A 12,105-nucleotide genomic window follows, 5' to 3' on the forward strand; every position below is an offset into this window, starting at 1 on the left:
AAAAGTGGAAAGAAAGACACTATGTTACAGAAAAGAAAGTTTCTGTTAAGATACAACTGTGGGCTTTTCTACATGTTTCTGTAGACAGTTCAGTCTTCTTTTGACATCATTTTTAATAAACAGCAATACAATCTCAGATCACTTGAGTAAATGAATGCATTTGCAACATTCATTTGGCACCACATTCTCTTGATGATTATGGCATTTGATATGTTCTTTTTTGCCCTCTTTGTCAGCCTGGTTCTTCATGTCAATCTATAGTCTTTTATGTGGTTAACTTGACAGATGCAGGAAATTGCTGCCAAGCTTTGAAATGAATTTTTTCAGCAGTGGCATCTGGGTATCAGATGGTCCTCTTGGCTGGCCTCTTGTCTTGCTGCATGTTGGTTTTAGTGGGGTCTGGTGTAGCATCACCTGTTGCTATGCTCCCTTTTCCTCCCATATGTCCATTTCCTGTGATTCATGGATGAAAGTGAGAATAAAAGCTCCGATTCTGTCTTTATTTCAGAAAAATCTACAGAAATATGTTAGAAGGTACAGAGTTCTCTCTCTGACAAAGGGATACTTCTCTTTGGCTGTCATGCCTATCAGCTAATAATTTGGGTACAAAGACCAAGTTTTAAGATATTTAATGAAACGCAAGAAGGATGATGATTAATTAGTAGAAGTGCCAGCCCTGCTTTATTTCCTTTGATTCACATGAAATTAAGATGCTCCCATTACTGTACAACAAAATCGGGAGGGGATTGTATTTTGTGTTTATTAGATACTTGTGTTTTACAAAACTAGCTTTCTAAATTTAAAAATGAAATTATTCACTCTGAAACCATTATTTTGTCTGCTTCCTGCAATCCAGAATTGCACTGTTTATATTTGTATCGTATTTGTAAAACCCTAAGTAAGAGCTATAGGAAATCACTATCATGAAGAAGGCCTTCCTTGTATCATTAAGCCATAGTGAACATGAACCCTGGGAAAGCCTAGGATGTGCCAAAAAACGCATGCGCAAGTGAGAATCTCAAAGCCCCTGTCCCCTGCCCTCCTCTGATATTTATCTCATGGCTGTTAGCACTTCTTCCATTCTCTCTTAGCAGTACCTTAACTTTGCAAAACAGCCCAGGGGGCACCATTCACACTATACTCCCTCAGACGCAGAGCTAGGTCCTTTGCTTTCTACATCCTTCTCACTCCAGAGTCCCTAGGACAAAACACTCCTCTAACTGGTTAAGACATGGTCCTTTAAAGGGACCAAAATTTGAGTTCTATTCTATGTGGCTACATCTTCCAAATTGTTCATTGGACTAGAAGACCATAGTGTGGCTCTGGTGAAGCTTCTTCCAATGCTGTTTTGGTTAAGCTGACACCAGAGTGTTTCTCTTCTGGTGTCCCAGCTCTTAGGAATAAAAATCTTTCCTGAGTTACTTGCAAAAAAAAAAAGTTTCTAGATTCCTATTCACGAGAGAATTTGAATTTAGGCATTCTCGTGAGCTGGAACATTGCTACAGCTAAGCCAACCCAAGGAAGGTTGCCACTGTCGTGGTGACAACACAGGAGGAAAATGTCCTTATGTGGATATCTGCCATTTTCTCCTCACTGTCGTCTCCTGCACTTTTATAATTTCGTAGGGGTAGACAGAAAGAAAAGGAAGTACAATTGACTTTAAGAGTGTTTCTCAGGGGCGCCTGGGTGGCGCAGTCGGTTAAGCGTCCGACTTCAGCCAGGTCACCATCTCGCGGTCCGTGAGTTCGAGCCCCGCGTCAGGCTCTGGGCTGATGGCTCAGAGCCTGGAGCCTGTTTCCGATTCTGTGTCTCCCTCTCTCTCTGCCCCTCCCCGTTCATGCTCTGTCTCTCTCTGTCCCAAAAATAAATAAAAAAACGTTGAAAAAAAATTAAAAAAAAAAAGAGTGTTTCTCTTAATAGAATGATTAACAAAACAAAATAGCAGAAAGAAAACACCACCAGGACGAGTATGCAACAAATACTCAGCATATTTCACACTCCTGACTATAGGAGCTTTCATATTAACTAGAAACTGCTTGTAGTTTGGTAAAACTGCCTGGTTAAAAAAAAAAAAAAAGGCCAAAATTATTCCTCTAGAAGAATTTGTAATTTCTGCTCATATTCATAATAACAAATTTAATGGCTATATTTATTTTAAATTATACTTATTAAACCCAATTCTATAATGGTTGAAGTATGCATATTTCCCTCTAAAAAAGCCAATCTGTTCCTTATTGATTGCTTCTTGTGTGCCAATGATTGTGTTAAAAACTACAGGAAAGGGGCACCTGGGTGGCTGAGTCTGTTGAGTGTCTGACTTTGGCTCAGGTCATGATCTCAAGGCTCTAGCTCATGAGTTCCAGCCCTGTATCACTTCGAGCTTGCTGCTGTCAGTGCAGAGCTCACTTTGGATCTTCTGTCCCTCTCCCTCTCTGCCCCTAACCCGCTTGTGCTCTCTCTCTCAAAAATAAATAAATCTTAAAAAAAAACTACAGGAAATATTGAGAAATTATATAAGTTACCTGCCCTTAAGAAACATGTAATTTTATTGAGGAGCCTTGAAACAAATGAGTACAAATAAAAAATTATTGTTCAATTGCCAGAATATAATAGTCCCTAACATTTACTGAATGCTTAGTGCATATTAGACATTGTTCTAAATGATTTTCAAAGTTAAATAATTTAATTCTCACAACAACCCAAAGGGGTGCCTCCTGTTATCACCATCATCCTTTTTCAGATAGGGAAACAGAGGCACAAGAGGTTAAATGATTTGTCCAGGGACATTGGTTGAGCCAGAATTTGATCCCGGGCCACCTTTCTCCAGAACCTAAGCTGTTAACCACTTTATCATACTACCTTTCATGAAGTAGTCATTAATAGTTGGAGTGTAAAGTAGGCCAAGCCATTTGCTACCTCTGAGGCTTTTTGCTGATGATTTCCTATGGTGGGGGGAAGGCGAGGGAAATGCTGCTTGCTCTTCCCCACCTGCCCTCAGCCACTCACCCTCTCCTAGAGAGCTGTCTCACTTCCCTGCATCTCCACTCCACATGCCTCCTGCACCTGTTTCCTCAGTTATGTTTCCTGCCTGGTCCTAGAAAGCATGGAAGTTTGCAACACCTGGAGGTCAGTGAGAGTGGAGCAGGATCACAGAGAGGTAGAAAACACAAAAACTTTCATTTTAGGGAGGGGCCAAATATTTCTGGTGCTGAAACTGAAACAGATGAGAATAAGATAGAGAATAAAAGCTGTATTAGAATAAAAATAGGTAAATATAAGGAAGCTTATATTCCATGATATTATTTTTCCCAGTAAGACATTGAGACACCGTCCCATTGAGACAAAAGAAGGCAATTGGACACAGAATGTTTGAGAAGAGTTTCTCTTTAGGAGATCTGATGTGAAGGGCTTCTAAAGCATTGTCAGGAAGTAATTTCTATTCACAGGCCATTCTGAGTTTTGTTGTTGATACAATCCTTACTTTGTTTTCTGTTTTCTACCTGATGCCTGGTATATGGTGTTCAGTAAGTTTTTGGTATGAATTAATCACAAATGAGTAGATACACGAATTGTGATTCAACTTGCCTACTTAAGGAAACTAAGAGAAGTGACTGTATTTAATAATGACTTCAATTATCCAACAGAAATAGAATGGAAACTAACATAATATTAACCCAGTAATACATTAAACCTATTAAAGTAGATAGAAGTCACTGTAATCATAATTGTAAAAGGAACATTTGCAGCTTTTCTTTAAGTGGATTATATGTTTTCACACTGTTACCTTTTTATCTTTAACTTGTTTTGCATTTTAGAATCAGTTGTCTAAGACTCAAGGTAATCTCTCTTTTCTATTCTCATGGTTTCATGGTGGCGGTATCATTTGTCTCCATGCTAAGTTCAGTTTCTGTGAGAATCGTCTTTTCTTTCCACAGAAAGGTTGCGGGTACCATCTGGATCTATTGATGGTGGCTGTCATGCTAGGGGTGTGCTCCATCATGGGCCTGCCGTGGTTTGTGGCTGCCACTGTCCTGTCCATCACTCATGTCAACAGCTTAAAACTGGAATCAGAATGTTCAGCTCCAGGAGAACAGCCCAAGTTTCTTGGCATTCGGGAGCAAAGGGTTACTGGGCTTATGATTTTTATTCTTATGGGTTCATCAGTCTTCATGACCAGTATTCTGAAGGTAATTAAATCTACCTTTATGAAGTTGAGAGAGGGCATGTGATACAAATGATAAATTTCTTTACCATGTTTATACAACTTCTTAACGGGAAGTTATGGGCTATATTTCAGAATCCTTAAATACATGAGAAATTTAGTCTGGCAAAGTAAAGTTTGATGTGTAAATTATTATCATAATTTTGAAACAGTTACCAAGTTATGGGGACAGGTCACTCATTTTTAGCTAATTTTTGACTTGAGTTCACTGTAGGCCTACATGAAATAAAGTCTCTATTTTCTTGTCCGATGTATTTGCAATTAACATTACCTAGTGCAAAATAGAGGTACAGAGATGAGCAATGTAATGGTCATGGCCACATATGCAGTTTTGTGTATTAAATGTTACATGAAACTGCTACATGGACATCACTATTGTATATACTTATTTTTTCACATTTAAAATAATTGAATCCATTTTGAAAAGCGTTAAAGAGTAATTATTTTGTCACAGAATTTTGACAGATATTACCAAGGTATGTCAATTATATTTTAAATTATAGCTCATTTTATTTGCCTGTACTTTGAAAATTTTGATGGAATTCTTCAGTCATTTATACAAGTTTACTTATATTTATCATTTTTTGCAAGTACATTTGTAAGAATTCATTTCTATGTTATATAAGTAACTATAGAGCTAGAATTATGCTGAGCTAGTCCAGTAAAAAGAGAAAAATTGAACAGTTCACATGTTTGCAAATATCTGGCATAATGTAAGAACATCTAGATGTTAGCTCCATTCTTCATCTTTAATCCCAATATCTTTTTTCTTTCTTATTACTTTATTATGCAAATAAAACTTCATTTTAGTTGTCATATTTAGAAATCAGTGTAAGAGAATGTTTGAAGCCTAAATCTTTCAATACTGTGAACATAAACCATCCATTGAACACTTCAGTGTATAGTTACAGATAAGCTTTATCAAATAACCTTAACCAACCCAAAAATTAAATGTAGAAAAGATGAGGAAGGGAATTAAATTACATTATTTTAAAAGCATATTCTGAGTCATAGTTTCCAAAGCTACTATATTTATTTATAAATAAATATCTGTATTAGCCTGGTTAACACATATCTTAACTTTTACATAGAAATTACTTTAAAAAAAGTTTCCTCATTTAAAACTATGTAATTGGAGAACACATTTCAATTATTTTAATGTTTACTTATTTTTGAGAGAGAGCGAGTAAGTGAGTGAGAGCAGGGGAGGGACAGAGAAAGAGGAAGACACAGAATCTGAGGCAGACTCCAGACTCTGAGCGGCCAGCACAGAGCCCGACGCAGGGCTTGAACTCACGAATCTTTGCTAAATCATGACCTGAACCAAAGTCCAATGCTTAACTGACTGAGCTACCCAGGTGCCCCTGGAGAAAACATTTCAATGGCATAAATAATTACATTTTTCTAAACTACTATAATAACCTGCATCAGATTCATTTGGAAGTGCTACTCCAGCTCAGAACTGGTAAAGACTAAAGTAACACTTGTATTTATTTAAAACAATGGTAAAAATTGAAAAAAAACTATAGCAAATTTCACTACACACTGTTGATACCAAATTTCACTATCTCTGTGACAGAAAATTAGACAGTTATAAATAGAATAGGCTTATATCAAGATTGCTTCATGTTTATGACCAATTAAGAAACCAATAAAGTTACATAATATAAACAAACTTTATAAAAATAAATATAACTTTATAAAATATATCTAATATTCACCTAAATTATTTCCAGATAAATGTAGTTCTCTTTTCAGTAAATTTAGTCTTGTTTTTTCTCTTCAAATGCTAACAAAAATTTTCACCATCTTAAATATTCCTGTGCCTGAAATAGTCTCAGCACTCTGGTACAGAAAATATCAAAGTTTTCATTGAACACATACCTTTTTTTCCCCTCCAGGTAGATTAAAAACAACTGTCATCTGTTTTATTTTGTCCTGTTTGTATAGTTATATTCATGTGGTCACATAAAAATCATTATCTTATCATTGTGAGGCAAAATTCAAATTTCCCTATAGTAGTACAATAATAATAGTTAATATTTGTTGTTTATTATGTACTATAAATGTACTTTTTTAGGCTTTGGCCTATTAAATACTCATAACAACCCTATTATCCCCATCCCTCTTTAGATATATGTGGGGAAGCTAAGGCACAGAGAGCTTAAGTAACTGACCTAAGATTATGCAGCTAAAAAAGTGCTAGAGTGGGGATTTGAACCTGAGTCTTCTGACTTGGCCCACTATTGCTTCTAAAATATTTTTCTGTGTTTTTCTTTGGTAGGTGAAAAACAGCATGAGCAGTTATTTGAAAATAACTTGTATCTTTTTTCTAATTGTTCTTTCACAGTTTATTCCCATGCCCGTGCTATATGGGGTGTTTCTTTATATGGGTGCTTCATCTCTAAAGGGAATTCAGGTAAATTGCTTTCAGTAAATGATGCACATCTGTGATGACTTATCTTGGGTCAATTCATGCTAAATCATGTGATAGCTAAGAAAATGACATCATCTGACGATCAGCTTTCAGACCACAATTAAATTTCTTCAACCTGGTTCCTAACTTTAAGGTACTTTTGTTTACCATAAGTTATGTTAAAACTGTATAAGGTTTAGACTTTACAACCCTCTTAGAAAAGTAATGACAGTATATTTCAAAATATATCCAAAAGCTTTTAATCCTTGCTACTGTAATCGTGTGTATGGAACAGAAAAGAACTGTATGCACAAAGATGTTCATTGTAACACATACTATCAAAATATTGGAAATAACCCAACTATCCATCAGCAGTAAAATAATTAAGTGGTCTATGGTACAGTCATTTAAAATTGGTAATTATGATGGCCATAAAAGGAACATGATAAAAATGCTTATGGCTTAATAATCCAAAGCAAAAAAGTAGGAAAACAAGCTGTACCTACCATAGGTTTATAAAGCTGTGAGTGTGAATGGACCAAAAAGGAAGGCAGATAAATAAAAACAATTTATTAGGGTAGTGAGACCCTGGGTGATTCTTTTCCTTTTATGCTTGTGTTTCTATCATTGTTACAATTATAGTTATAGGATTCTTTTTTTAAAAAATTAAAAGTAAAGGTACAGGGTGAGGCAATTTCAAGGTACAAAGGAAAACTTAGTTGTTTAAGTATTGGTTAAATCAATATAATTATACGAATTTTCTATTGCTGCACAACAGATTACAGTTCAATTAGTGGCTTTAAACACTTACTATCTCACATTTTGTGCGGGTTATGAATTTGGGAGTAGATTAGCCGGGTGGTTCTAGCTCCAGGTGTCTCATGTGGTTCCTGTCAGAACGTGGACAAGGTCTGCAGGCATCTGAAAGCTTGAATAGGACTGGAGGACCAGGGTCTGAGATGGCTGATCACACGGCTGTGGGAAAAGGCATCAGCCTCTCCCTGGCTTTTGGCAGGATGCCCCAGGTTTGTTTGTTTGTTTGTTTGTTTGTTGTTGTTGTTTTGCCACACAGGCCTCTCCACAGGAGACTCAAGTGCCCTCATGACCCGGAAGCTAACTTCCATCAGCGTGAGCAACCCGAAAGAGAGGGAGGGTGGAGTCACTGTGCCTTTTGGCTTAGTTGCCAAAGTCACACATGGTCACTTCCATTTTTTTCTTATATGTTAGGGGTGAGTCATTATATCCAGCTTGCACACATGGAGGGAAATTAGACCCCATCTCTTGAAGAGACTAGTGTGGAAGAATTTGTGGACACATTTTAAAATGACCACAACTGTATTGTAAATCTTTGCAGAGGTGCTTAGCAAATTATTCGTGCTTATGATACTATAATGGTTTGAATAGTGCTTCCCCCAAATTCACGCCCGCTTGGAAACTCAGGATGTGACCTTATTTAAAGATAGAGTCTTGGAGATAGATTAGTTTTGGAACTCAAAATGAGCTCATCTTCACCCTAAATCCAGTGACTGGCAGCCTTCTAAGAAGAGAGGACACAGAGAGACACAGGGAAGAATGCCACACAAGGACAGAGGCAGATTTCTACTTAAATTTACCTTTGAATAATCTTGTCTTATAACTTAACATTATTGATCTGAAGCACTAAAGTTTTCTTGAAAGGGGACGAATTCTGAGGGCTATTTATTGAAAATAAATTTATTTTTTTTGGCCAAAAGGAATACATAAATTGCTGCTTTTCCTATGACACTACTAGTCGCATTGCTGTTCAAATACATGAAAGAAAGGTCACCTGGTTATTATGATTTTGTCAAATTTCACACATGTTAATGGAGCACAGGGTGCTGGATGGCAAGCCGTGGTTCAACGGTAGACTACAGGAGAAATTGAAATAGGTAATTCATCACTCACAGGTCCTGGAGGAAGTACCTGGCACACCTGAAGGGACCACATGAGGAAGTCAAGGCAGAGTACAGACAGAGAAAGAATCAAGACCTGGGCCACGTGCCTTTATTTGGATATGTGGATAAAGTGCTTTGGGGTTCCTGGTCTAAGGCTGATTGATCAATTTAAATAAAAAGAGCAGGGTTTTGGGAAGCCCCATGGGGGTCTTTTCTAAGGAGCACACAAGGGGAAGGCTGTGGGAGTTAGGGGAGAGTGCTTATTGTAAGGACATTTCGGGGAGCCATCTCAGAAACTTACATTTGCTTGTTAGTCTGCCAGCTGTAGTCCAGGGCATGTGTTTACATGAGGGGCTAGTTGTCAAATCAGGTGACCACAGGCTGCTTAGCCAAACAGAACGGATACCAAGGCAATAATACCATGGGGGATAGCTTCGCTAAATTCTTGACACTGAGGGACAGGCGGCACAGAAATCTCTTCCTGAATGAACAACTAACCAGTTTCTGACTTTGGGAGAAGAAAAAGCACTTCAGCCTTAGGAAAGTACTGGATGTCAGAACTGAGGCAAAACTTCAATACAAAGTCATTGAAAGATCACTGGACATCCCAAATAGATACTACAACTGTTTTTTCCTGACACTGGGTGAAATTTACCTGGGAGAGGGAAATGGTTGAGAAGTGTTATGCATTTAAATTTTACTCAAATTGGATTTAACTTGCTCATTTATAATTTCATGTATGAAAAATGTATTTTGAAAGAATTGGTTTGATAATGCAGATAGGGAAGAGTACCGAAGAGGTTTTATTTGTTTTACTGTTTTTTGTGGGCTTTTTTGTTTGTTTTTTGCCTTTGGCAAAAGTTCCACGAGCACTAATTTCATCTGTAAGTGAAAAGTATTTATTATTAGGCCCCAGGCTCACATAAATACAGCAGCAGAAATTTAAGAAACAAAGTAAAATCATTTTGATAGGTTTCAACAGATTTTTCCTCCTAATTCCGCTCACATGATTTTATACCCATGAGGTTTAGAACTAAACAAGAATGTCAGGTTTTGGAATTATTTGGGGTGTGAATTGAAAATTGAGGAAAACTTTATTAAAGGCCCATGAGAAAAGTAAAATGAGTTTTAAATAGCACGAATGAAACAGCAAGCAGGGTCTCACACTGAGAACAGGGTTAGTGAAAATTTAAGTGAACCGCGAACTCAGGAAGTTGAAATTCCTATTTGGGCTAACTGGGTGGGGGAGTGGAATATTGAGATTAGGGCAAGATAAAAGCCAAATGCAAAACTCAGGATACATGTGTCATGATTATCGTTACTTGAGTAGTAATAAGCATGTGCTGGGTACCAACAGTTCCAGGAGCAGGTTACTTAGTTACCCTATATGCTGAAGGAACCTGTATGCTACCTGTTTGGCAATATTATGAAACATATTATCTAGGCTTCTCACTGTGCAACATGGCAGAAAAAACAGATCACAGTGTTCTTATGAATGCTGTTTCTATACTCAGATATATAACCACATCTATATTCATTCCAACACTTCAGGAATCCAAAGTAAAGCAAATGTGCCATTTAAGCAATAACAATGGAAGCACCCACACACTGAAGAACACTTATGCAATAACAGCTTCACAAATGGAGAAATGATAGCTGGGAAAAACAAGTTCTATCGAAACGGAAACATTCAGTTATAAGCCAGAGATTTTACTTTATTTCCTCCCTATTCCCACCTCCACCAATCACCAAATTTTCTTTAATGACATGTAATTTAAAGAGATATTTAAGAGATAGAAATAAGAGCTAATGAAATGTTTGGGGACAATATGGAGAAGGATAAACCAAGAAAAAGAAATTCAGCACTTGGTACTTGGCATAGAAGGTTTTCAATAAATGATTTTAGAAGGTATTAATGAATATAAATAAATACCTGAACAGTGGATGAACTAACCTACATATGATTCTGGTTTAGATGACTGAGGGAAGAAAGGTCATGCTGTGCCATAAGTCAAGGAACACAGAAGAAAAGATGGGTTTATGTTGAGTTTGAGATTCTTATTATATATATATATAGCAAGTTTTGGTTAAAAAAAAAAAGGATGTTTGGCCCTGACATTTTACTCCATGGGTATTTGTCGCTTGGCATATTAATTTTGGAATACCTGATGAGAATTGCTTGCAATTTTTCATAAATTAGCTAAAAGATAAGATCAAATATCAGTCTTTTGAAGATGCATAATAGATATTACTGTAGAAATGGTATGAAAGAACTGACAGTGATTGAAACCATCATTTTCTAAATAATCACTTCTTGTTGGAAACATTGGAAACTGCAAAAATCGGCCTGAGAAATATTAAACAAAACGCTCCACATAGAATAAAACTAACCTGCAGTAAAATATGTTAGTAAGTAGAATGTGATTGAAGATTTAAACTTCTTGTGAAAATTTCATATATAAAATTTGAATTGGGAAATTTTGCGTTGGTACATAAAAATGGTCTCAAAATCAAAATTGTAACAATAATATATAGTCAAAAATAATTGGACTACCTTCATGGTAAGACTTAAACAGAACTAATGATAGAATACAGTTGAAAAAATTGTAAATGATTTGACCGTGCACTATAGGAAATTGATCAAGAAATCAAATTAACAAAGTTTGCTCTGGAAAATACTTTATTAACAGTAATTCATCTAGGTTAAGTCTTTGTGGCTAAGGTGTTTGTGTTTCTAAAGACAACCTCAAAACCTTGTTGGGGGTCGAAGTGTCAGGGCCAAAACAGCAGAATCAAAACATCCTACTCAGCAGCAGGATCTGGGTCGAGAGTTCAGGAGAGAGAGAGAGAGCAAGACCGAGAGTGCTGAAGTAGAGACCTAGGTCTAGAAGTCTCTAACAAGCATGTGAAATTTGAACCTTGGGTATGGATGAGCTCTTTCAGGAGAGGAGAGAGTATGGGAGCCAAGGAATCCCCAAGCTAATTGTGATGTGATAATGAGAAAGAGGATGATGATTTTCTTTTTTCTCTCAAGGCTATACTCTTCCAAGTAGCAACATTTAGCATTGACTTTAATATTTTTAAACTCTTCTAAGTTATGGCCTGTCTCCATATTCAAGAAAATGTGGAATGCTATGAAACTGAAATTGTGCATTTCAGAGTGTACGCATGGCAATCCCATTGTCCTGATGCCCAGAGGTCAACTTAAGTGTGATCCAGATGTACCATATTTTGGACCATATTGAACATCTACTTGTCCTACTTGTATTGTTGTCTGTAAAAAGAAATTTAGTCTGTTTATCTTTTAGTTCTTTGATAGAATAAAGCTCTTCTGGATGCCTGCAAAACATCAGCCAGATTTTATATACCTAAGGCATGTACCACTTCGAAAAGTCCATCTCTTCACAGTTATTCAGATGAGTTGCCTTGGCCTTTTGTGGATAATAAAAGTTTCAAGAGCTGCTATTGTCTTTCCCATGATGGTAAGAAACTTTTAAGTCCACTTTTTTTTTCTCCTCCTCTGGTTTTCTGCTTTGGAAACACATAAAACT

General features: G+C 36.7%; 1 protein-coding gene across 8 annotated transcripts in view; it reads left to right on the top strand.

The window, feature by feature from the left end:
- Positions 1 to 12,105, top strand: part of SLC4A10 (solute carrier family 4 member 10) — a 305,973-nt gene that overhangs the window by 272,304 nt on the left and 21,564 nt on the right. For all 8 annotated transcript variants that reach the window (XM_053215162.1, XM_027055634.2, XM_027055639.2 and 5 more), the window contains 3 exons: positions 3,936 to 4,187; positions 6,573 to 6,641; positions 11,863 to 12,036. In XM_053215162.1, the coding sequence (XP_053071137.1) occupies positions 3,936 to 4,187; positions 6,573 to 6,641; positions 11,863 to 12,036 (495 nt within the window). The remainder of the gene's footprint in view (positions 1 to 3,935; positions 4,188 to 6,572; positions 6,642 to 11,862; positions 12,037 to 12,105) is intronic.

This window comes from Acinonyx jubatus, chromosome C1 (assembly GCF_027475565.1).
Source record: "Acinonyx jubatus isolate Ajub_Pintada_27869175 chromosome C1, VMU_Ajub_asm_v1.0, whole genome shotgun sequence".
NCBI lineage: Eukaryota > Metazoa > Chordata > Mammalia > Carnivora > Felidae > Acinonyx > Acinonyx jubatus.